This window comes from Condylura cristata, unplaced genomic scaffold (genome assembly GCF_000260355.1).
Source record: "Condylura cristata isolate star-nosed mole 26May11 unplaced genomic scaffold, ConCri1.0 scaffold00006, whole genome shotgun sequence".
Taxonomy (NCBI): Eukaryota; Metazoa; Chordata; class Mammalia; order Eulipotyphla; family Talpidae; genus Condylura; species Condylura cristata.
The window spans coordinates 39464224-39482309 of NW_004567107.1; the positions used below are offsets into that span (position 1 = coordinate 39464224).

General features: G+C 37.4%; 1 protein-coding gene across 2 annotated transcripts in view; it reads left to right on the forward strand.

Annotated features, from left to right (window-relative positions):
* The window catches only part of DOCK8 (dedicator of cytokinesis 8), a 197068-nt gene that overhangs the window by 88351 nt on the left and 90631 nt on the right, over positions 1-18086 (forward strand). For both annotated transcript variants that reach the window (XM_004677620.2, XM_004677621.2), the window contains 5 exons: positions 1030-1110; positions 3064-3223; positions 5373-5509; positions 7053-7143; positions 7818-7980. In XM_004677620.2, coding sequence (XP_004677677.1) covers positions 1030-1110; positions 3064-3223; positions 5373-5509; positions 7053-7143; positions 7818-7980 — 632 coding nt within the window. The remainder of the gene's footprint in view (positions 1-1029; positions 1111-3063; positions 3224-5372; positions 5510-7052; positions 7144-7817; positions 7981-18086) is intronic.

Below are 18086 nucleotides of genomic sequence, written 5' to 3' on the forward strand. Positions count from 1 at the left end.
AGAGTGGGGAGCAGAACAGGCAGATCAATGAAGTACACTGCTGAGGGGAGCAGTGGGTGGGTCAGGAGAAGTCTGCCTCGCCATGTGGATCACCTCCAGGGCTGGGGACCAAACTCCCACCGAAGCTGCTGCTACTCACTTGCAGTGCTGCGTCCTAACCCATAGCGCCACCAGGAGGGCCCAAGCACCTTGTCATTCTTCTGTCCACAGAAGGGGTTTTAAACTTCTACTGTAATAATGGGACTAAATCCATTTGTTTTCCTTGATACCACCTGAGTTAAATTTTCATTGAATAAAATTAAGAAATTTCAAAGTTCTCCTTGTTTTGTTTCTAAAGCTGGTACCCAGATTTATGAGCAGCCAGATACTTTACCTGAAACAAAACAGAAGAAACTGTTTGACAGTAGTAGCATTCATTTGTATTACCAGCCAGTTAGCAAAGTGAAATGCTGTACCTTCCCCCTTATTTTCAGTTTTTTTTCCAAGTCTCTTTAATCCACAGAAATAGCCCTAATAGGAAACACAAGGGAGACAATTACAGATAATTTATGTTGTTCATTTATTCATTTTGTGGATGATTTTAGTCTCCAACCTGATTTTACAGAGTCCATATCTCTTTTTTACACTGTAAGCAATAATAAAGAAAATGAGTTTTCCACTTCCTACATATGTCTCATGGGTTTTGTTTTATAAAATAACTTTTATTGCATCTTTTATTATAGACATAAGACATGTTTATTGTTTAAAAATAGAACATATACATAAGCAATAGAAAGAAAATAAAAATAGTATATAAGCCCTATTAGCTTATTGTGATAACTACTATTAGCATTTGCTGTGCATCTATTATTATCCTTTTAATGTGCTTTCATGACTTGTGTATTACAAAACTGTAATGCTTTTCATATTAATTTTTAAATTGAAAAACACCTTTCTGCATCAAATATTATCATAAACATCATTTCAATGATTGCATACCATTATATAGATGTAATTAATGTGATTTATTTTAATACTATTTTTGAATAGATTGAAAAAGTCCTTCAGCAAGGAGAGATTGGAGACTGTGCAGAACCTTACATGGTTATCAAAGAAAGTGATGGTGGGAAGGTATGGTATTTTGAGTATTGTTAAATGGTGGCATTTTAAAATATGTTGATTTTTTCAGAAGTGTTCTACAAAATAATGGGGTTTAGTTCATAATAGGTCTAATGAGACACTAATAAATTGTATTTAATCAAAAAGGCAAACTTATCATTGATAATAACCTTTTAAAAAAGATAACATACTGAACTTATCAAATGATGATATATACACCAGTGTACAAAACTTGGCTAAGGTAAAGCCACATCCTGTTCTCTTGATTCAGAGACTCTAACCCCATTGGTTGGGAGATCATGCAGACCCCACAAAATTGAGCAGTGCAAGGGCTATGCTGGCCTCCCTTAACAGTTCAAATATCATATGGATATTTGGAAATTGGCTGAAATTACTGTATATCATAAATTCATTAGCACAGCACACATAGTAAGCCTATGGAAAGAACATCTTTTTTCAGCACCAATTTGCAAAGCTTTCAATATGGTCTTTAAAAAATGGCATTTTTGAATAAGGCTTGTTTAATAAGAATCCTATACAGATTCATGATGTTCCAATAAAATGTATTGTGCTCAAGACTTTAAAAATGTACCTTTTATTCTGAATTTAGAAAGAGCATCTTGGCAGTATTGTCAATCCAATAAGGATATTGTTAGGGATTTTTGTAAATATTGCTGGAGTTTTCCAGGGCAAGTTTTGAAAAACAGGCCCATCTGGGCTTGGTAGATGATACACAAAATTTTTTATCTCATGATTTTCTAATTCAAATTTAAGTCACAATAGCTAACCTGTAGGAGAGATATTTGTTAATAATGCAGCAATAAACATAAGGGTGCAGGTGTCCTTTTGAATTAGTGCTTTTGTGTCCTTTGGGTAGATACCTAGAAGTGGGGTTCCTAGATCATATGGAAGCTCCGTTTTTTAGCAGTTTGAGAAACCTCCAAACAGCTTTCCATAATAGTTGTACCAGTTTGCATTCCCACAAGCAGTGTACGAGAGTTCTTTTTTTGCCACATTCTCGCCATTATTTTGTGGTTGCTAGTTTTATTAAGATGTGCCATTTTTACTGGTGTGGGATGGTATCTCATTGTAGTTTTTGATTTGCATTTTTCTAATTCAAGTGATTGAACCTTTTTTCATATGCTTGTTGACCATCTGCATTCCTCTTTGGAGCAATGTCTTTTTTAGTTCTTCTGTCCATTTTTTTTTTTTGATGGGGTTGTTCATTTTATTTTTATTGAGTTTAACCAACACTTTGTACATACTATTTATAATAGGGAAGGTGTAGAATCAACCCAGATGCCCCAAAATAATGATTGGATCAAGAAAATGTGGTTTATATACATAGTGGAATATTATTCAGCAATCAAAAAGATACACTCATGTCATTTGCAGCAACGGATCGAGCTCAAAGGGATCATGCTTAGTGAAATAAGCCAGAAAGAAAAAAAAATACTAATAGTTTCACTCTTAGCAGGAGCATAAGGGATCAGAAAAAAAATTGTAATAAAGTAAAAATGAAAATCAACAAACAGCTATAAACCAGAGACATTCTATGGGGTCAGAGAGGGGAATAAGATCAGAACTGCGGTGGGAAGAGTGCACAGGACTATGGTGATGGCACATGGGTGAATTGGTGGTGGGAGGTCTATAGGGATAACAACCAAGATAAGATAATATACAAAATAAAGAATGATATAAATACACACACACACATATATGTTACATATATGTATAAGAAAAAAGATATTTGTTGATTAGCTGGTATAACAAGCCTTTTAAAAATAATAATTGAATTTAGGCTTTCTCTCTTTAACTCATATTTACATTTGTTTGTCCTTGTCCGCTAGACTTCTGGCTGAAGCTGAGTCACTTCTGCCTTTGGATATGGCTATCATATCCATGGCAGAAGAAGTTCACTTGCCATTAATGCCATATTATTTCTCTCTTTCCATTTTCCGCTAGAGTAAAGAAAAGGTTGAAAAACTGAAACTTCAGGCTGAAACCTTCTGCCAGCGTTTGGGGAAATACCGCATGCCTTTTGCCTGGACTCCCATAAGTTTGGCAAGCTTCTTCAATGTCTCTACCCTGGAGAGGGAGATAACCGATGTGGAGTCCATGGCTGGTAAGACTTTCAGCTGCAGTGCACCTGTTCTGAGGTCAACTGCTTTATTGAAGGGTGGGAGTGCAGTAAGGAGTGGGAAAGAAGATAAGTAGGATGAAGTGCTATTATGACTGAATAACAAATGCTTGCTTGGACTGTGATTCTGAAACAATTATGAATATCTATGGGGCTTAAATATATTCATATGAAAAGAATTTGGTTTTAATTCTCCAGATGGTTTGGTGCTTTAAAATGTTCATTTTCAGTAAGCATTTCCTCTTCAAAGTAAAATTCTTAAAAATAAGAAGAAAGAATCATATGGAAATTGGTGCAGCCACTATGCACTATGCACAAAAATAATAAAGATTCATCAAAATTTTAAATATAAAAAAAATAAGAAGAAAGTATAATCAGCATCTACAGTGTGTTAGACAAAGGCAGTGTGGTGGGCTTCTCCCATGATTGACTTCTAAAAAAGAGAAGAAAAAAAAGAAGCATGGTCATAAGGCTGTGAAAGTACAACTCAGGGTTCTTAGCAAAATTGCCAGTTCTGTAAAGTTTATTTTGTTAAGTGCAATGAAAAGTGGGAGCCAATATTTCATTACTTTTCCAACTTATTTTAGCATATTTCTTTTTCATCCTCTCACCCTTGATCTGAATCATTAATTTCCTAGGCAAATTGAGTATAGAGTTGTTCAAGAGGGTTGGAGTATTCTCAAGTAGGCCCACCCACCTGTGGTAGAGATTCTGTTGCCCTAGATGTTTTTGGAACAGCAAATATAAAGTCCGCGTTCACATTCCCATGCATTCATTCCTTCTGCCACTTCTGAAATTCTGCCTTTCTTAGGAGAATGGAAGAGAAGGTATTTTTATTATTCTTGCTGCTATTCTGGAATTATTTTTACATAATTACTGGTCAGAATTCCTGAGTTATTTACCAGCTGTCAATAACAAGGTTTACTTTACTGCATTCTAACCTTCCACACAATGGTACTTTAATGCTACCTTCTATGTAGGCATAGATTCTTTCTTAAGATAGTTACGTGTAGAGCTTAGAGGATACCATAGACGAGGTGTTCAGGCACAGGGCCCTCCATAATCTCCGGGTCAAGTAAAAATTAACTGGACTGCAGAGACTGATTCTTCAGAAGCAATCAGAAGATGCAATGTTAAAATGAGGTGGTATAACAAGTTTAGGTGCATAGGAAATGCAGAAAGTTCTAATTCAGGTGTCAGGTTAAGAATTAAAGAGAAGAATATTCAGAGAGGGGTTGGCAATATTATTTAGAAACAATATGACCTTTCAAAGCTCAGAATCCCTGAGTTTACAGTGGAAAAGAAATAAGATCTCCCATCTAAATCTCAAAAGGGACTAAGAAACAACTAACCAGAGTATCAGAGTCCCAGCCAGGCTTGAGGGTCAGGAGGTTTCTATTGATAATTACCATTAAACAGTTCAACTAATGCAGAAACTCAGCTCTGACTTCCTCTGAATATAATGAGAGGGCAAAAACTCAGAAAATATACAGGCTGACCCCAGCATGTTTGGGTCACATCCCCCGAATACCTTCAGAGGCATTTGAGTACATGCCTCTCCCTATGGAATACAAATGTAAAAATAAAACAAAAACAAACACTGTTGACTAAGTAAAGTTTATCTGCAGACTCAGTTCTGGCTGCAGCTTTGGGCTCCTGCTGGGTGGCATCTGGCCTACCCTGATCTCTATGTAGGAGAGGATTGGGGCCTCCTCACTCTGGTCAGAGGGGGATTAGGGGCTCTAACATGGCACAAAGAAAGGTAGGCATCTGTGGAGGATATTTTTATTCAAAAACACCTCTGAGGCTTGAGTTCAATCCCCAGCTAGGGAGCTAACCCACATATGGCACAGCAGACCTCTTCTGTCTCACCCGCTTCTCCCCTCAGCAGTGTATTTCAGTAAATACTTCTGCTGTGCTTCCCACTCTGTCTCTGGTGAATCCTCTCACCTCCCACACCTCTGGCCTACACCCCAGTTCTTCTATGCAAAAGTAAATAAAATCTTTAAAAAAAGTAAACCTTGTTCAATGTTCCTGTTTAGTGACTTTGAACATCTTCTATATGATAAAGTTAATAATTACTGTTTCTCAAAGAGAAAGGCTTACTTTAGAATGACAACTCTTTTCCTTAAAGGGAGAAACTCTTTGGGTGATCGGAGATCTCTGTCCCAATCTCGAAGGGTTGCTGAAAGAACTCTCTCCTCAGAAGAAAATGGAGTTGGATCCAACTTCAAGACTACCCCCGTGACCATTAACAACTTTTTCAAGCAGGTACTGCTCAGCTTTATAGTGTATCTGGATTTTCTCCCACAATGGCATGGGTATTGGAACCCCAAAGCAGAATATGTATAGTAAAGAGAGCAAGTTAATTGATCTCACCAAGCCTCAGTTTCATTATCTATAAAACAGGGATGATAATGCCAGCTTCATGTGCTTCTTGGGATGATTAGGTGACAGGAAACATTTACAGCTCTTCCCAGAGCATCTGGGATAAACCAAGTGTTCAGTGAAGGTTAGCTTTTTAAGTTGAGCACTCATTCCCATGAATACAAACTATCCTATTTGAACTACCATGGTCAATTCATTTATTAAGCTTTAAAGTCTGTCTGGCTGAAACATGTCTTTCCACCTTGCTCTCTGGGATTCTGGGCCTGACTGTTATCATCATATTCTGTCAGGCTTTTTAGGGCTGCCAACTTGCTACTCGCTCTTAGAGGGTGACCATTGTGTATGACACTCTTTATTAGATGCATAAACATTGAGAGTGTTTAAAACAAAGAATTCCTTAGAACAATCAAATTCTTGGAGAAAGTAGAATGATGATGCAATTCTGCTTTCTCTAACCTCCTTCCAGAAGCTGGAAGGAGGGAAGAATGGAGAGTTATTGTTTAGTAGGTACAGTTTCAGTTTTGCAAGATGAGAGAGTTCTAGAGATTGGTTATACAATTGTATCAGTGCACTGACACTACTAAACTGTACATTCAAAAGTGGTTAAGGTGGTAAAGCTGATGTACATTTTTCTACAAAATGAAAACTTAGACTTAATTTCCCTGTTTTGGAGATTCTCTTATCACTCAAACTGTCTTCACAGGAACATTTCAAGGGGTTAGGTTAACCAACTAAAATGCAGAGTAGAAGCTGAGTAGTGTGTGCAGCATACCACGTAATGGAAAAATCATGGGACAGAAAACGTTTCTACTTAGGATTCACCCTTATGGTTTATTATCTTCTGAGGCAAATACTTGACTTAACTAAGCCTGAGTTTTCTAGTCTGTATTTAGGAATCAGACCTACCTGCCTACCTTACTGGGTGATTGTAAAGATTAGAGCTCTTGCACATCTATCTCTTGCCCTTGGCAGAGTGCTAGTTCCATGTTGACACATAGAAGGTAGTATTTATACTTAGCAATCTTAACCAAGAAAAAGGTGAAAGTGAAGATAGAGAAAAAGAAGGGAAGGTGTTTTGTCAATCTTCAAATCTTGAAAGAAGGAAGTAACCGAGTTTAAAAGTTCTAGGTGGAGAAGGTTTTGATGTCAATTTCTAGTGGGGAACCAGGCCTTCCTAGAATATAGTAGAAGCCCCATCCCCCATAAGGATTGATGAGAGTCTGAGTGACAGTCATTCAGAAGGGATAGAGAAGGAATATTAGATAAGAGGTTGAATTAAGTGATTTTAAAATTGCCTGAAATCCTAATTTCTGTGAAAGTCATGTTAGAATAAAACTTAAGGATAAAAAATCTTACCAGGAGTTGCTGGTTCCTCTCCCAGGAGTCAGTGGTGCAGCTACACTAATTCCAACTTTTCTCTTTTCAGGAGGGAGATCGCCTAAGTGATGAAGATGTGTTCAAGTTTTTAGCTGATTACAAAAGATCTTCCTCGCAGAGAAGAGTCAAGACAATTCCAGGTATGGATAGCTGATCTTTATCCTCTAAGTTCATCAGAGTCATTGATGAGTAGATAAATGATTTGTTAAGTGCTACAATTTATAAAACTACTTGCCAAGTTAAGGTCTATGTTTTTGACAAGTCTATTCATGTTTCTGTTTTTATTAATGTTTTTCTGTTTTTATTTATGGATTGACTTCATAAATAAACATCATACTTTTTATCTAGTTTCTCAGCTATAAAATAATTGTTTGAACAGAGGAGCCTCTTTTATCAAATACAATTTTATATGCTGAAAGTGAGATGCATCGGTAGAAGGTTAGGGCACCTCGTCCTTGGACACTTCTGCAGCACTCTGTGGTACTGGGGTGCCTATTTTAAAAATCATCTTTTCTGTTTATAATACAGGATTGCTACTTAAGTATATGTTCTTAGTATGCAATGTGGTCATTCTACAAGGGACTTTAGATCATGCCTACTTACTTTATAAGCTCTTGCTCTTTAATTATATAATCCAAATTTTAACTGTTGTCATGACATACATTTTCTCAAACTCTAAAAAATTAGCCAGAAATTCCCAAACTCTCTAACTCCATACTTACCATTATTTTTATGAGAGATATGTAGTATAACAGTCTTACTTGATTCCTTGTAAAATGACAATGATTTTACTAAAACAATTTTCTCTTTTTAGGCTTACTCAGACTGGAAATTTCTCCAGCTCCAGAGGTAGTCAGTTGGTGTCTGACTCCTGAGATGCTGCCAGTGAGACCTTTTCCTGAAAACTGCACACGTCCACACAAAGAAATTTTGGAATTTCCAACCCGGGAGGTGTATGTCCCTCATACTGTGTACAGGTAAGAAACAGGCCTTTGTAAAATCATTGAATATGCCTTCAGAGTTTGATTAATCTTTCAGCCTATCTTCCTACTTCCTACCTTTAGGGGGAAAAGAAATATGATGTTTACATAACTGTAGCTAATTGTTAGACTCTGTTCAAAAATGGCTTATGGACTTTTCTTTAACAAGAAAGTGTTATTTCAATCATAATTGGAATTTAGGATTAGTGGACATTTGCCTTCCAGACATGCTAAAATCTTCCTTGTCATTACTTTGGTTTTCTTATATACAAAAGAACATGGTAGGGAAAGAGCAAAGTAATCAAAAAGTAATCAAAAGTGTTCCTGTTGTCTGAAAGACAGATTTGTAGCTTGAGACAGGCTCAAGCAGCATTTATAATAAAGAGAGAAATGTTCTGTGGGTTGCCCAATACATGTCACTAGTCACATGTGGCTATCAGCATTTGAGATGTGACTATTACAACTTTAGTTAACCAATTTTAATTTAAGTATGAGTAACTGAATGTGCCTGGTGGCCACCATGTTGGACTCAAGAGAAGCCTCAAAGTCTGGTCAGCCTTTGTCTTGGAGTACCATCACCTTGGGCTGGGAGGGAACTTGTTAACACCTTCCCTAGATTGCTCCTCACATACTTATTTTTGGAGTTATTTTTAAATACAAAGAATAATGCTAGAATAAGCACCTCTCCCCCACCATCTAGAAATGATAGTTTGTTGTTTCTTGCACTATATATACATATGTAATTATCATACCAAGTTAGTTTTCCTTATTCCCAGTTTCTAGTCACTGACTCCTACCTTGCTTCCCAGTCAACACTGTTATCCTGTTAGATGTGTCCTTCCTTCTGTTTTCCCTGGTTTTACACACACACACACACACACACACACACACACACACACACATATGTGAACACTAAGTGGTATTATTTTTATATTCAATTAAAATGTACATATGTGGCTTTGCATTCCATTCATTACGCTGCCCTTTTCATCCAATGGTATGAGTTTTTCTATTTGGTTTGAATATTACTGTGAACTCATGATTTTACTGATTTAATTTGTTATATTCAGATACAGTTAATCATATGGTTATTGAGGCTTACACAGTCTTTATAATTTATACTTTAAAAATATTAGCATGGATTTGTATAGAGTAGCAACATTTTATAAATTACTGTGTGAACAGACCCTATTTCATTTATCCTTTTCCTATTTTTCCATTGTTTAAACATTTTGGCTTTTTCTGTTTTGGATTCATTCTAATACTCTGCAATATTACTGTTTTGCCTTTTTCTCTCTGCACAAGTATAAAAATGTTCCTAAAGAAAAGGGGATACCTGTGTTACAAGTGATTTATATTTTCAGTTTTATTGGCACTGACACATTTTTCCCAAAGCAGTGCCCAGTTTGCAGTCCTTCCAGCAGCATGAGAGTAGTCTGATTCCCCAGACCCTCACTGATATTTTCCTGTGTGATGTATGTGTGGATGAGACTGAAACATAAAGATTCTGAATTTACCTAATCCAAACATCCATCCCCCACCTGCTGTCATTGTCAGGTGCACAAAACTGAGACCCAGTCAAGAGAATGGTTCATGAAGGTCAAAAATTAGAAAATATATAAAAAACTATTCACACAGTTAGGAATGGGCCTCTTTTTCCTTCGGTATTGGTGAGATATTCATATATTTTTCCCACTTAATCCTTTTCAAAACATTTCTTCATTTTCTGTTCTCATTCTTTTAGTATAAACTCAGTCTAGTCTCCACCCTAAACGAACATTCCTGGGATGTATTTTCAGTTCTTGATTTCCTAAAGGGAGATAAACTTGTTTGTTTATAGATTCTGTGTGTGTATGTGTGTATCTTTTTTAGAAACCTCATCCTATAATTGGGAAGGAGGGTGGGGGTGCTTATGGCCCTGGAATAAACATGCACCCAGTGAATTCTATAGTTACTCAACTTCCCCTCAGCATTTAATCACCCATGGGAGGCTTTTACAACTCTCTCTACTCCTTGCTGCAGACATTATCCCTTAATTACATCACAGCGGGACTCAGAATGCATTTGTGTGCAGCGCCCAGTGATTCAGAGATGTAGGAGTGCTAAGAAGGACAAGTCTGGGCAGATTACTGTGGATCTAAGTTGGCATTCTGAGAAGCAGACCCACCGGTGCAAAGGGAATGTTTTTTAGTGGTACTGTTTACTGTGCTATACACTGTAAAATGCCAAGACCACCCCAAAAAACCAAGTCTCTGCTCTTTGGAAGGATAGAAGTTTGGTCTTAGTACTTTCTCTAGCCTCCCAGGCTGCCATGTGTTAACGGAGAAGCATTAGAGTGAACGTGATTCAAAATCTCACTGTAAAATTGTCAAGAAATTTACAGTGTCTTAACTAAACCTCGTGTGCTTTTGTTAGCGTTTTAGTGTCTCTTCTCCGGTCCTCACATAACATGATAGTGGTTTTGATGAGGTCGGTCTTAACAATCACCCACTCCTAGATTTATTCTCCTCTCTCCTACATCTACACCCCCATCTCCCAAAATGGAAATAGAAGAATCAATACAGTCTCAACCCCAAGTAAAAATGGGTAAAATTTTCCTTGGGTGACCTAATCTTTGTATTTCTATCAGTCCCCCTACCTGTTATTCATTGCTTCTCCTGATACTTCAAAGAACTTGTAATTCCGTGGATTTTCTATGCCCTCCCTACCAAACTTTTAAGCACAGATCTCTAAGCTTGTTGACATTATGATATCAATAGAAAGTGTGGCCTAAACTCCTATCTATTCCAAGAGTATTATCATCTTAGTAAGGAGCAGCAACTGCTATAGCTTTTGGAGTTTTCCTTTGACTTTGTTGGGTTCTGGACATCACTCTAAGGGTTGGCACATACAATAACTTTCTGTTTACACTGCTATTCAAATGGCTATGTCCCCTTTAAGATAATCCAATAAGTGAAACTTAAGATTTACAGAGCAGATAAATTTGGTGGTAATTTGTTTCATAGAGGATATGCCTCATGAATTTGGATTATAGTTCAACTTAGAAAAACTTGCTCTAGCTGAGACTTGTGGAGACTATAACTATTAAGCAAGGAATGCCTATAATGACAAAACCAGGATTTGTGTCCTTTTAACATAAACTGCAAACCCCCTTGGGTGGAGGGAATGATTACCAGTTATTTTCTGGCCTTAGGTATGAGTAATGGGAAGAGTAACACATTACAAGGTGAAGTTTCAATTTAATACAGGTACAACTCAGATTCCATTTACCTCTCCTAAAGGAGCATCTGCCATGGAACCTCAAATAAAATTGGTTTGCTACAAGCCAAAGTAGGCTTCCTGCCCTCAGTCTCCCTCCACCCCTGCTCCTTCCTCTTCAGGTGCTTTCAACCAGGGTCCCATATTCTACCAAGGGACACTGTTCATGTTGTATCTGATGTTCGTCCTGTCCATGGTGCTTTTACCTATTCAGATTGCTTTAAGGACCAATCTAGATTACTTCTAGAAATATCTCTATGAGTTATTGATAACAGGAATTACTCACTTGTAAAAGAAAAAAAAATGTTTTGAGAGCTATTCTAGAGCCAGAAATGCTAATCCTAGGAATGACCAGTGTCTCCTGAAACAAGAGCCTGATCTACTACAGTGCATATACAACCTCTGCGGGTTAGAGGTAGGGACCCCAAAGATTGTTCCCAGGAAACAGACCCAGGAAATCACAAGCAGAAGAGCAATCAATCACTCTACAAATAGAGCAGAACATAGGTTGACAAATGGGAATACCCAGATGTGAGTTTGGTATCCCTTCCTCTATACCCAGATTAAGAAAATAGTAGTTATCAGCCCAAAAGCACATTTAACCAACTCCTGGTTTATTTTCCATATGACCCAGCAGCTGGTAATGGCTACATCAGCTGCCTTTTGAGGGGGCAGAATGAAAACAGCAGCAACCAGAGCCAAGATTGACAAGGCCTTTCAGGGTCTTTTATTCTGTGTCTGTCATGGGATGTGTGTGAAGATCACAGGTGCAAAGGTTGTAATGAGCTTGTTAAGCTCCTTACCATCCTTTAACTGGTGACTACATTAGAGAAAGCCACATAAAGTGCATCTTCCTCTCTCATCCCAGTCCTTCAGAGCCTCTTATGTCTTTTTATGCAATTATCAGACTTGCTGTGGATGACTATGCTTGCTGAGAACTAGTAGGTGGAACATGATTTCTTTGATGGATAATTTTCTGTTTTCAGGCCTTCTGTTTTGTTCTCAGAACAGAATTCTACATTCCCCAAACTTGCCTGATATCTTAGTACTTTCATATCACAGTAGTATTTTGAGAAATACTTGCAGACTTGCAGTGCACAGGAGGCAAAAAGAATGACTTAGGATAAATGAACTTGATGGCCTTGAAATGAATGTCTGGAAGTTATAATTGAGTGGATAAAATGGTTGGAAGCAGTTGAGGCATGGAGAATGGAAGACATCTTTGGGAAGGACTTCATTTTGTCCAGTATGAGCCCAGTAAGCTCTGTCCAGAATGGATCATCCCAGTGCTGGAGGGAGAAGGGGAATGGTGAATGTACTTAAGAGTCCATTGTGGAGCTTTTCATAAAAATACAGGTGTATAACTTAGAGAGCTACCTGGAGACTCCCTTTAGGTGTTTTCAGATGGGCTCTTGGTAGAACACCCTTTAAGGATCAAAGAATCCCTTCTTTTTATGGAGTTCCTCTTAATGCTTTCCTCTGCTCAGGGGAGTCATCCAAAGCTCCACAAGGACTTAAGCTTCTGGAAACTCAGACAGTAGGGCTATGCAACTTCATCCGATGAACTCGGGGCACTGTTCCAATGAATGCTGGCATATGGGGTGAGGTGCTTTAGCAAAGAGCATGTATTTATATATAAAGAGCCTACAATGCAGCAGAAAACTTCTCCACACAAGGACATTTTTTTTTATGGTGTTAATATTCCTTAAATGTCTCAAGTACTGTAGTGTTATTGTTAAATAATGATCGGCAGTTTATGCTGTGACCAGCTCTGTCTCAAAACAGTATCTTGTCAAAATAACAGTTCCCCATTGCTGTTCCTTTGTTGAATTTTATTAATTTTTTTATAGGTGTACTAAGGGTTCAAAATTATTAAAGCACAAAAATACAGGGTAGAAATTCTCCTATGGCTAAAGACAGTCTTTTACCAATAAACAAATGTATTTTTTATTTTATTCATATATTTGTTCCACAAATATTTTTAAGTGCTTGCAGTGTGCTAGGTCCTTCTCTAGACATGAGAAATACTGCTGAACAAAACAGATGCCAATTATGTAAATGTATAGCTTGGTCCCATTTTTCACAATTGAAAACAGCCACTTTATTAGTTTCTTATGTGTCTTTTCAGAAATCCACTATGCATATACAAGCCAATACTACCATGCATTTATCCTTCCATAATGCAAGTATACATAATCTTCACACTGGTGCCCCTTGATGTCACCACTGAACACTACACTTTGGAGAGCACTTCCATACACATACATAGAATTTATTTTTATAGCCACTTCAAATTTATATGGATGAATCATGATTTATTTAAGCCCATATGAGCATCCAAGAAGTTATCATTTTGTTTGATATACAAATGATCTGATAGCGAAAAATGTTATAGAAACTTTCACTCATGTGCAAGCATATACATCGGATAAATTTCTACTTTTCCACCTTTAAAGATCTCTGCCTTAAGCACATGACAACACTGAAGTCCTATTCTTGGATTCACTGGACTTAGTAAGCAATCACTCATGGAACATGTAGTTTATATGAACAAACACTTGATGTAGAGATAGCCGAAGCAGCTCAGGCAAAGTGTAGTCATTTGAGTTAGCCAAGCAGTAGTAATTCCTTTGCCTGAATTATCCAGATAATTAAGTCTGTGTTTGATTTTACTGTAGCAAGTTGTCTCGATAATAAAACAGGAACACAATCCCACTCTCCTGATGGCTGCTTCCAAAATTCAGCGGTCCTTCTTATTTTTCATAGAATGAAAAAAACTTTGGGAGGGAGCCAGTTGAGTAAGACTACTTAGCAACCATTTTGAGTTTTGTAATGCTGTCCTTCCAGTATACCATTTGGCCACTTGAGGGCACAATTCACTCACTTTCTAGTTGCAGGCACAAATAGCTATCTTTACAGTTACAAAACAGATGGAGTTAAAGCAGATTTATTAAAGGAAAACACATTTGTCCCCCCACCCTTGGAGTGTAATAACAAGAAAAGTAAAAGATATTCAAGTGTCCCAAGAGATAGCTGCTGATGTTTTTGTAAAGGATTTTATTCTAACCTGTCAGCCCCTGCCTCCTTTCATTAGAAAGTTGTGACCTTAGAAATCTGGCACTATTATCTGGAGGTGTCCAGGGGAGGATGGAGAAATGTAGAGAGGGCGCAATCTCATTTTGTGGCAGGGCATAGCTCACGAGGCACATTTATACCTTTACCAATCCTGCCTCATCTATCTACAAAACAAAAGGCATGTGAGTGAGACAACAATGAGAGTGTGAAGGAGATCTCTGTACACCTGTGTCACTGATTTTACAAGTCACTTTAATCCCTTCAGTTTATGCTCATTCCTTTTGAATCTACTATGTTTTATTATTACTGCCTGTAGTAATACTATCCTAAAGAGAAGTCCAGCTCTGGCCATTTAATGGACATTATTTTTTTTAAATCTTCTACATAGATTCCAGCAGGAAGGTTCTTGAAACAACCTGTTTTTACATGTATTAAGACTGTTATATTGGTGGGAGCAGAGGCAACAGAGAAATGATGAGGGAAGTAGGCAGATCTGGGCCTGCATTTGATGATGATGATGATGATGATGATGAATGGTTTGCTAGATTAGAAGGAGCCTCCAAAATTCATAAAGCCTCCTTTCTTTGATTTCTATACCTTTGTTAGCTTTTTAAAAATCATTATTTTAAAATTAACTCTTTGAAGTGGCTTGTATTAGGATGAGACACCCTTCAGGGAATTGTTTCCTCTTGTTTCTTGTGCTATCTAGTTGGGGGGAAATCTTGTCTACTTTTTAGCTTTTTCACCCCTAAAAAGTTCTGGCTTTCCTGTGTACTTTATAGATGCCCCAAAGGTCAGCATCGCCCATTCTTCCCATGAAGATTTTGGCCACTTTTAAAGCAGATGTATTTTAACGGCTCTTCGCTAATTTATGTTGTGTGGTTTCAAGGCCACAGACAGACAGGCTGCCCTTGGCTCCTCTCAGCAAAGCTTATAATTCCCAGGGTGTGAAATGTTAGATGCTAATATTAGGTCTTCAGAAGGTATGGGTGGCAGAATGCTGGCTTGTCCAAAACACAAAGTAAAGTAGAACAATGAATAGATAAGGGTTGAACAGTGTGTGTGTTTATTTTTTTTTAATATTGCGTTATAGCATGTTTCAGGTGTTCCTCATTATAAATCAATGTCTGTATATACTGCAGTATTTCACCACCAAAGTCGAATTCCATCATTCATACTATTGACCCTTTTTCCCCCACCCCTTTCCTCTGTCTTCTAATAACCACTAATTTAGTTTCATAGTCTAAAAGTTTATTTTTGTTTTATGTAGTTCATTTGTTTGTTTGGTTTTTATGTATCACATATGAATGAAATCCCACGGGGTTTGTCTTTCCTCTTCTGATTTACTTCACTTAGCAAATACCCCATAAGTTAATCCATGTAGTTGCAGAAAGCGGATGTCATCTTTATTTCTCTACATAGAGTACTATTGCATATATTCCATTTTTTCTAGAATTCCACAGTGTATATGTGTATACATACAAACACACACAAGCACACATCTTCTTTAGCCACTCACCTAAGGAAAGGATTTGATAGTGTAATAAATTAATCTTTGAAAAATTATGGCTAAGCAGTAAGATGTCTTGTATCTTTCATATTAAGAAATGAGTTTCCTTTATCCACTGACTTAAATATAGAAGGTTGTAAAACCTCCAAATATATGCCAGCTAAACCTTGTTTTGTTCTTGACTTGGCAAATGTGATTTGAGACACATGCAACAATGTGGAAATGCAAATATTGTGATTTAATAAAGATAAAATGAGAGCTCACCTTAATAATTCATTTCAATGATTTTTAAGAGATTTCCATGCCCACACTTGTAATCATACATTTACCAATAATTACATTTCAATGCCCATTTTTTTGTTTTTTCTAGAGTTGTTGATAGGGGTTATTGGGTACTTAATATAGGGGTGAAGGTAAGGGTGGGGCAGAAGCACAGCAGGGAAAGAGGTGAAGGAGGTATGGGTTAGAGGTGGGGAGAGCAGGGGATAGAGGGGAAGTTTTCTCAAATTAAGCTTCAAAGACAACAGCAACTTCTCTGAAATCCCCTGTATTCATTGGTTTACAGATAGGAAGCAAATCGATTTCTCTATCATATTAATAAATGTTACATTTCTGTTATATGAAGGCACCAGTTAATGTCTTTGAGGATGACATGCATAAACATACCGTATATATTGTTTAATCTTTCAGAAAATTTAAAAAGAGAAAGAAATGCACAAACCTAAAAACTGACTCCTCCCCTAGTTTAGGATTAGAAGGGTTTGCTGCCCAAATCAGGGATGTAGGGATTTTTCTCCAATTAATTTTATTCTATTCCTTCCTATCCCTGCCATAGATCTGAGTTTACTTGTCTTTCTTTCCCTCCACACCACCTTACCTTACCCTTCATCCCTTCTTTGCAGAAGTCTGGATTCAACTCATCACAGCATCCAAGTTCTATTCTCCTGCCCTTCTTGCATCAGCCACCTTTACATTTTGCAGTGAAAAAACATTGTACTACAAAGCTATTGGGTTAGACATTTCCAGTGTATACACCATCCAGCTCAAGATGCTCTCTAGCAATAGCCAATGTTATCCAAATCCTCCATGTATGCACCATAACCAGTGTTTCTAACACTTATATAGACTTCCCAAAAGACAGCAAGAAACTTTGGAGAAGCATGATTTATCCATATATTTAGCACTCACCCAAAAAATGACTCTGTAGCCATGTCAGTACCTTACAGAAGTTCATGTGCTTGTTTGGTAGATGTTGAGTTACATGATTATTAGAGGAGGAAGTGAGGAAAGCAACAGTAGGAGGGGTAATATTTGACATTGCTAAATATGAACTCTAAGGTAGACCTAGCATGGCACAGAATACCTCTCTTGTCTCGCCCACTGCTCCCCTCAGCAGTGTATTTCAGCCAGTCTGTCTTTTCTGTTCCCCACTGTCTCTGGCAAATCCTCTCACCCCCCGCATCTCTGGCCTGTACCCCAATTCTTGTATGCATAAATAAATAAATCTTTTTTTTAAAAAAAAGGCACCAGAACAATGGTGGTCTACAGAAAGACATATATGCAACTTTGTCCTGTAGCCACTTGAAATTTTTGAAAGTTCTACCTCCAAAACCCAGACAAGCCTCTTTCACCACTACCCCAAGCTGGTGATGTTTATGGAGGTAGTAGAGCATTTGGACAATTTATTTCTTAGTAGATCTACTGTTTCTGCCAGGTTCCAATTCTAATACCTTCTCCAACTAAAACCAAATTATGACTATTAAATTCAGGAATGATAAAGCAAGCATTTCAGTGAACAGTACTGATTTACCCATGGACTGGTTTTGTTTTGTTTGTTGAATAGTTCAGCATCTAATAAATTCTCTACCTCAAACAAATGGAAGAAAAGTTCACTTCAGCAACAACAAAAATTGGAACATTTCTGGTATGTGTATGTGTTCTTGTCAGCTGGCAGATTTGTTTTGGGAAACTGTTTGCAAAGCCTGGAAAATATGTGCTCCCTGTGCCCCTTAAAAGGACATGCAGGTTGGCTCCTGTTAGTCCTTATCGAGACAGTTCTGTCTGGCGGCTGCATTTTGAAAAATGTGGCTCTGTTTTCATTTGGCATTGATATGATGTCTTTAAACTTGATTTAAGTCTTTTATGAAGACAAATACTATTGAAATGTTTATTGTTTTTTTTTTTTTTTTTTGGAGAGGCTTTCATTAAACATTTGTTGTTTTAAGGGAGAAGGAAAGCTGTTTGCAGTGGGTACTTACAG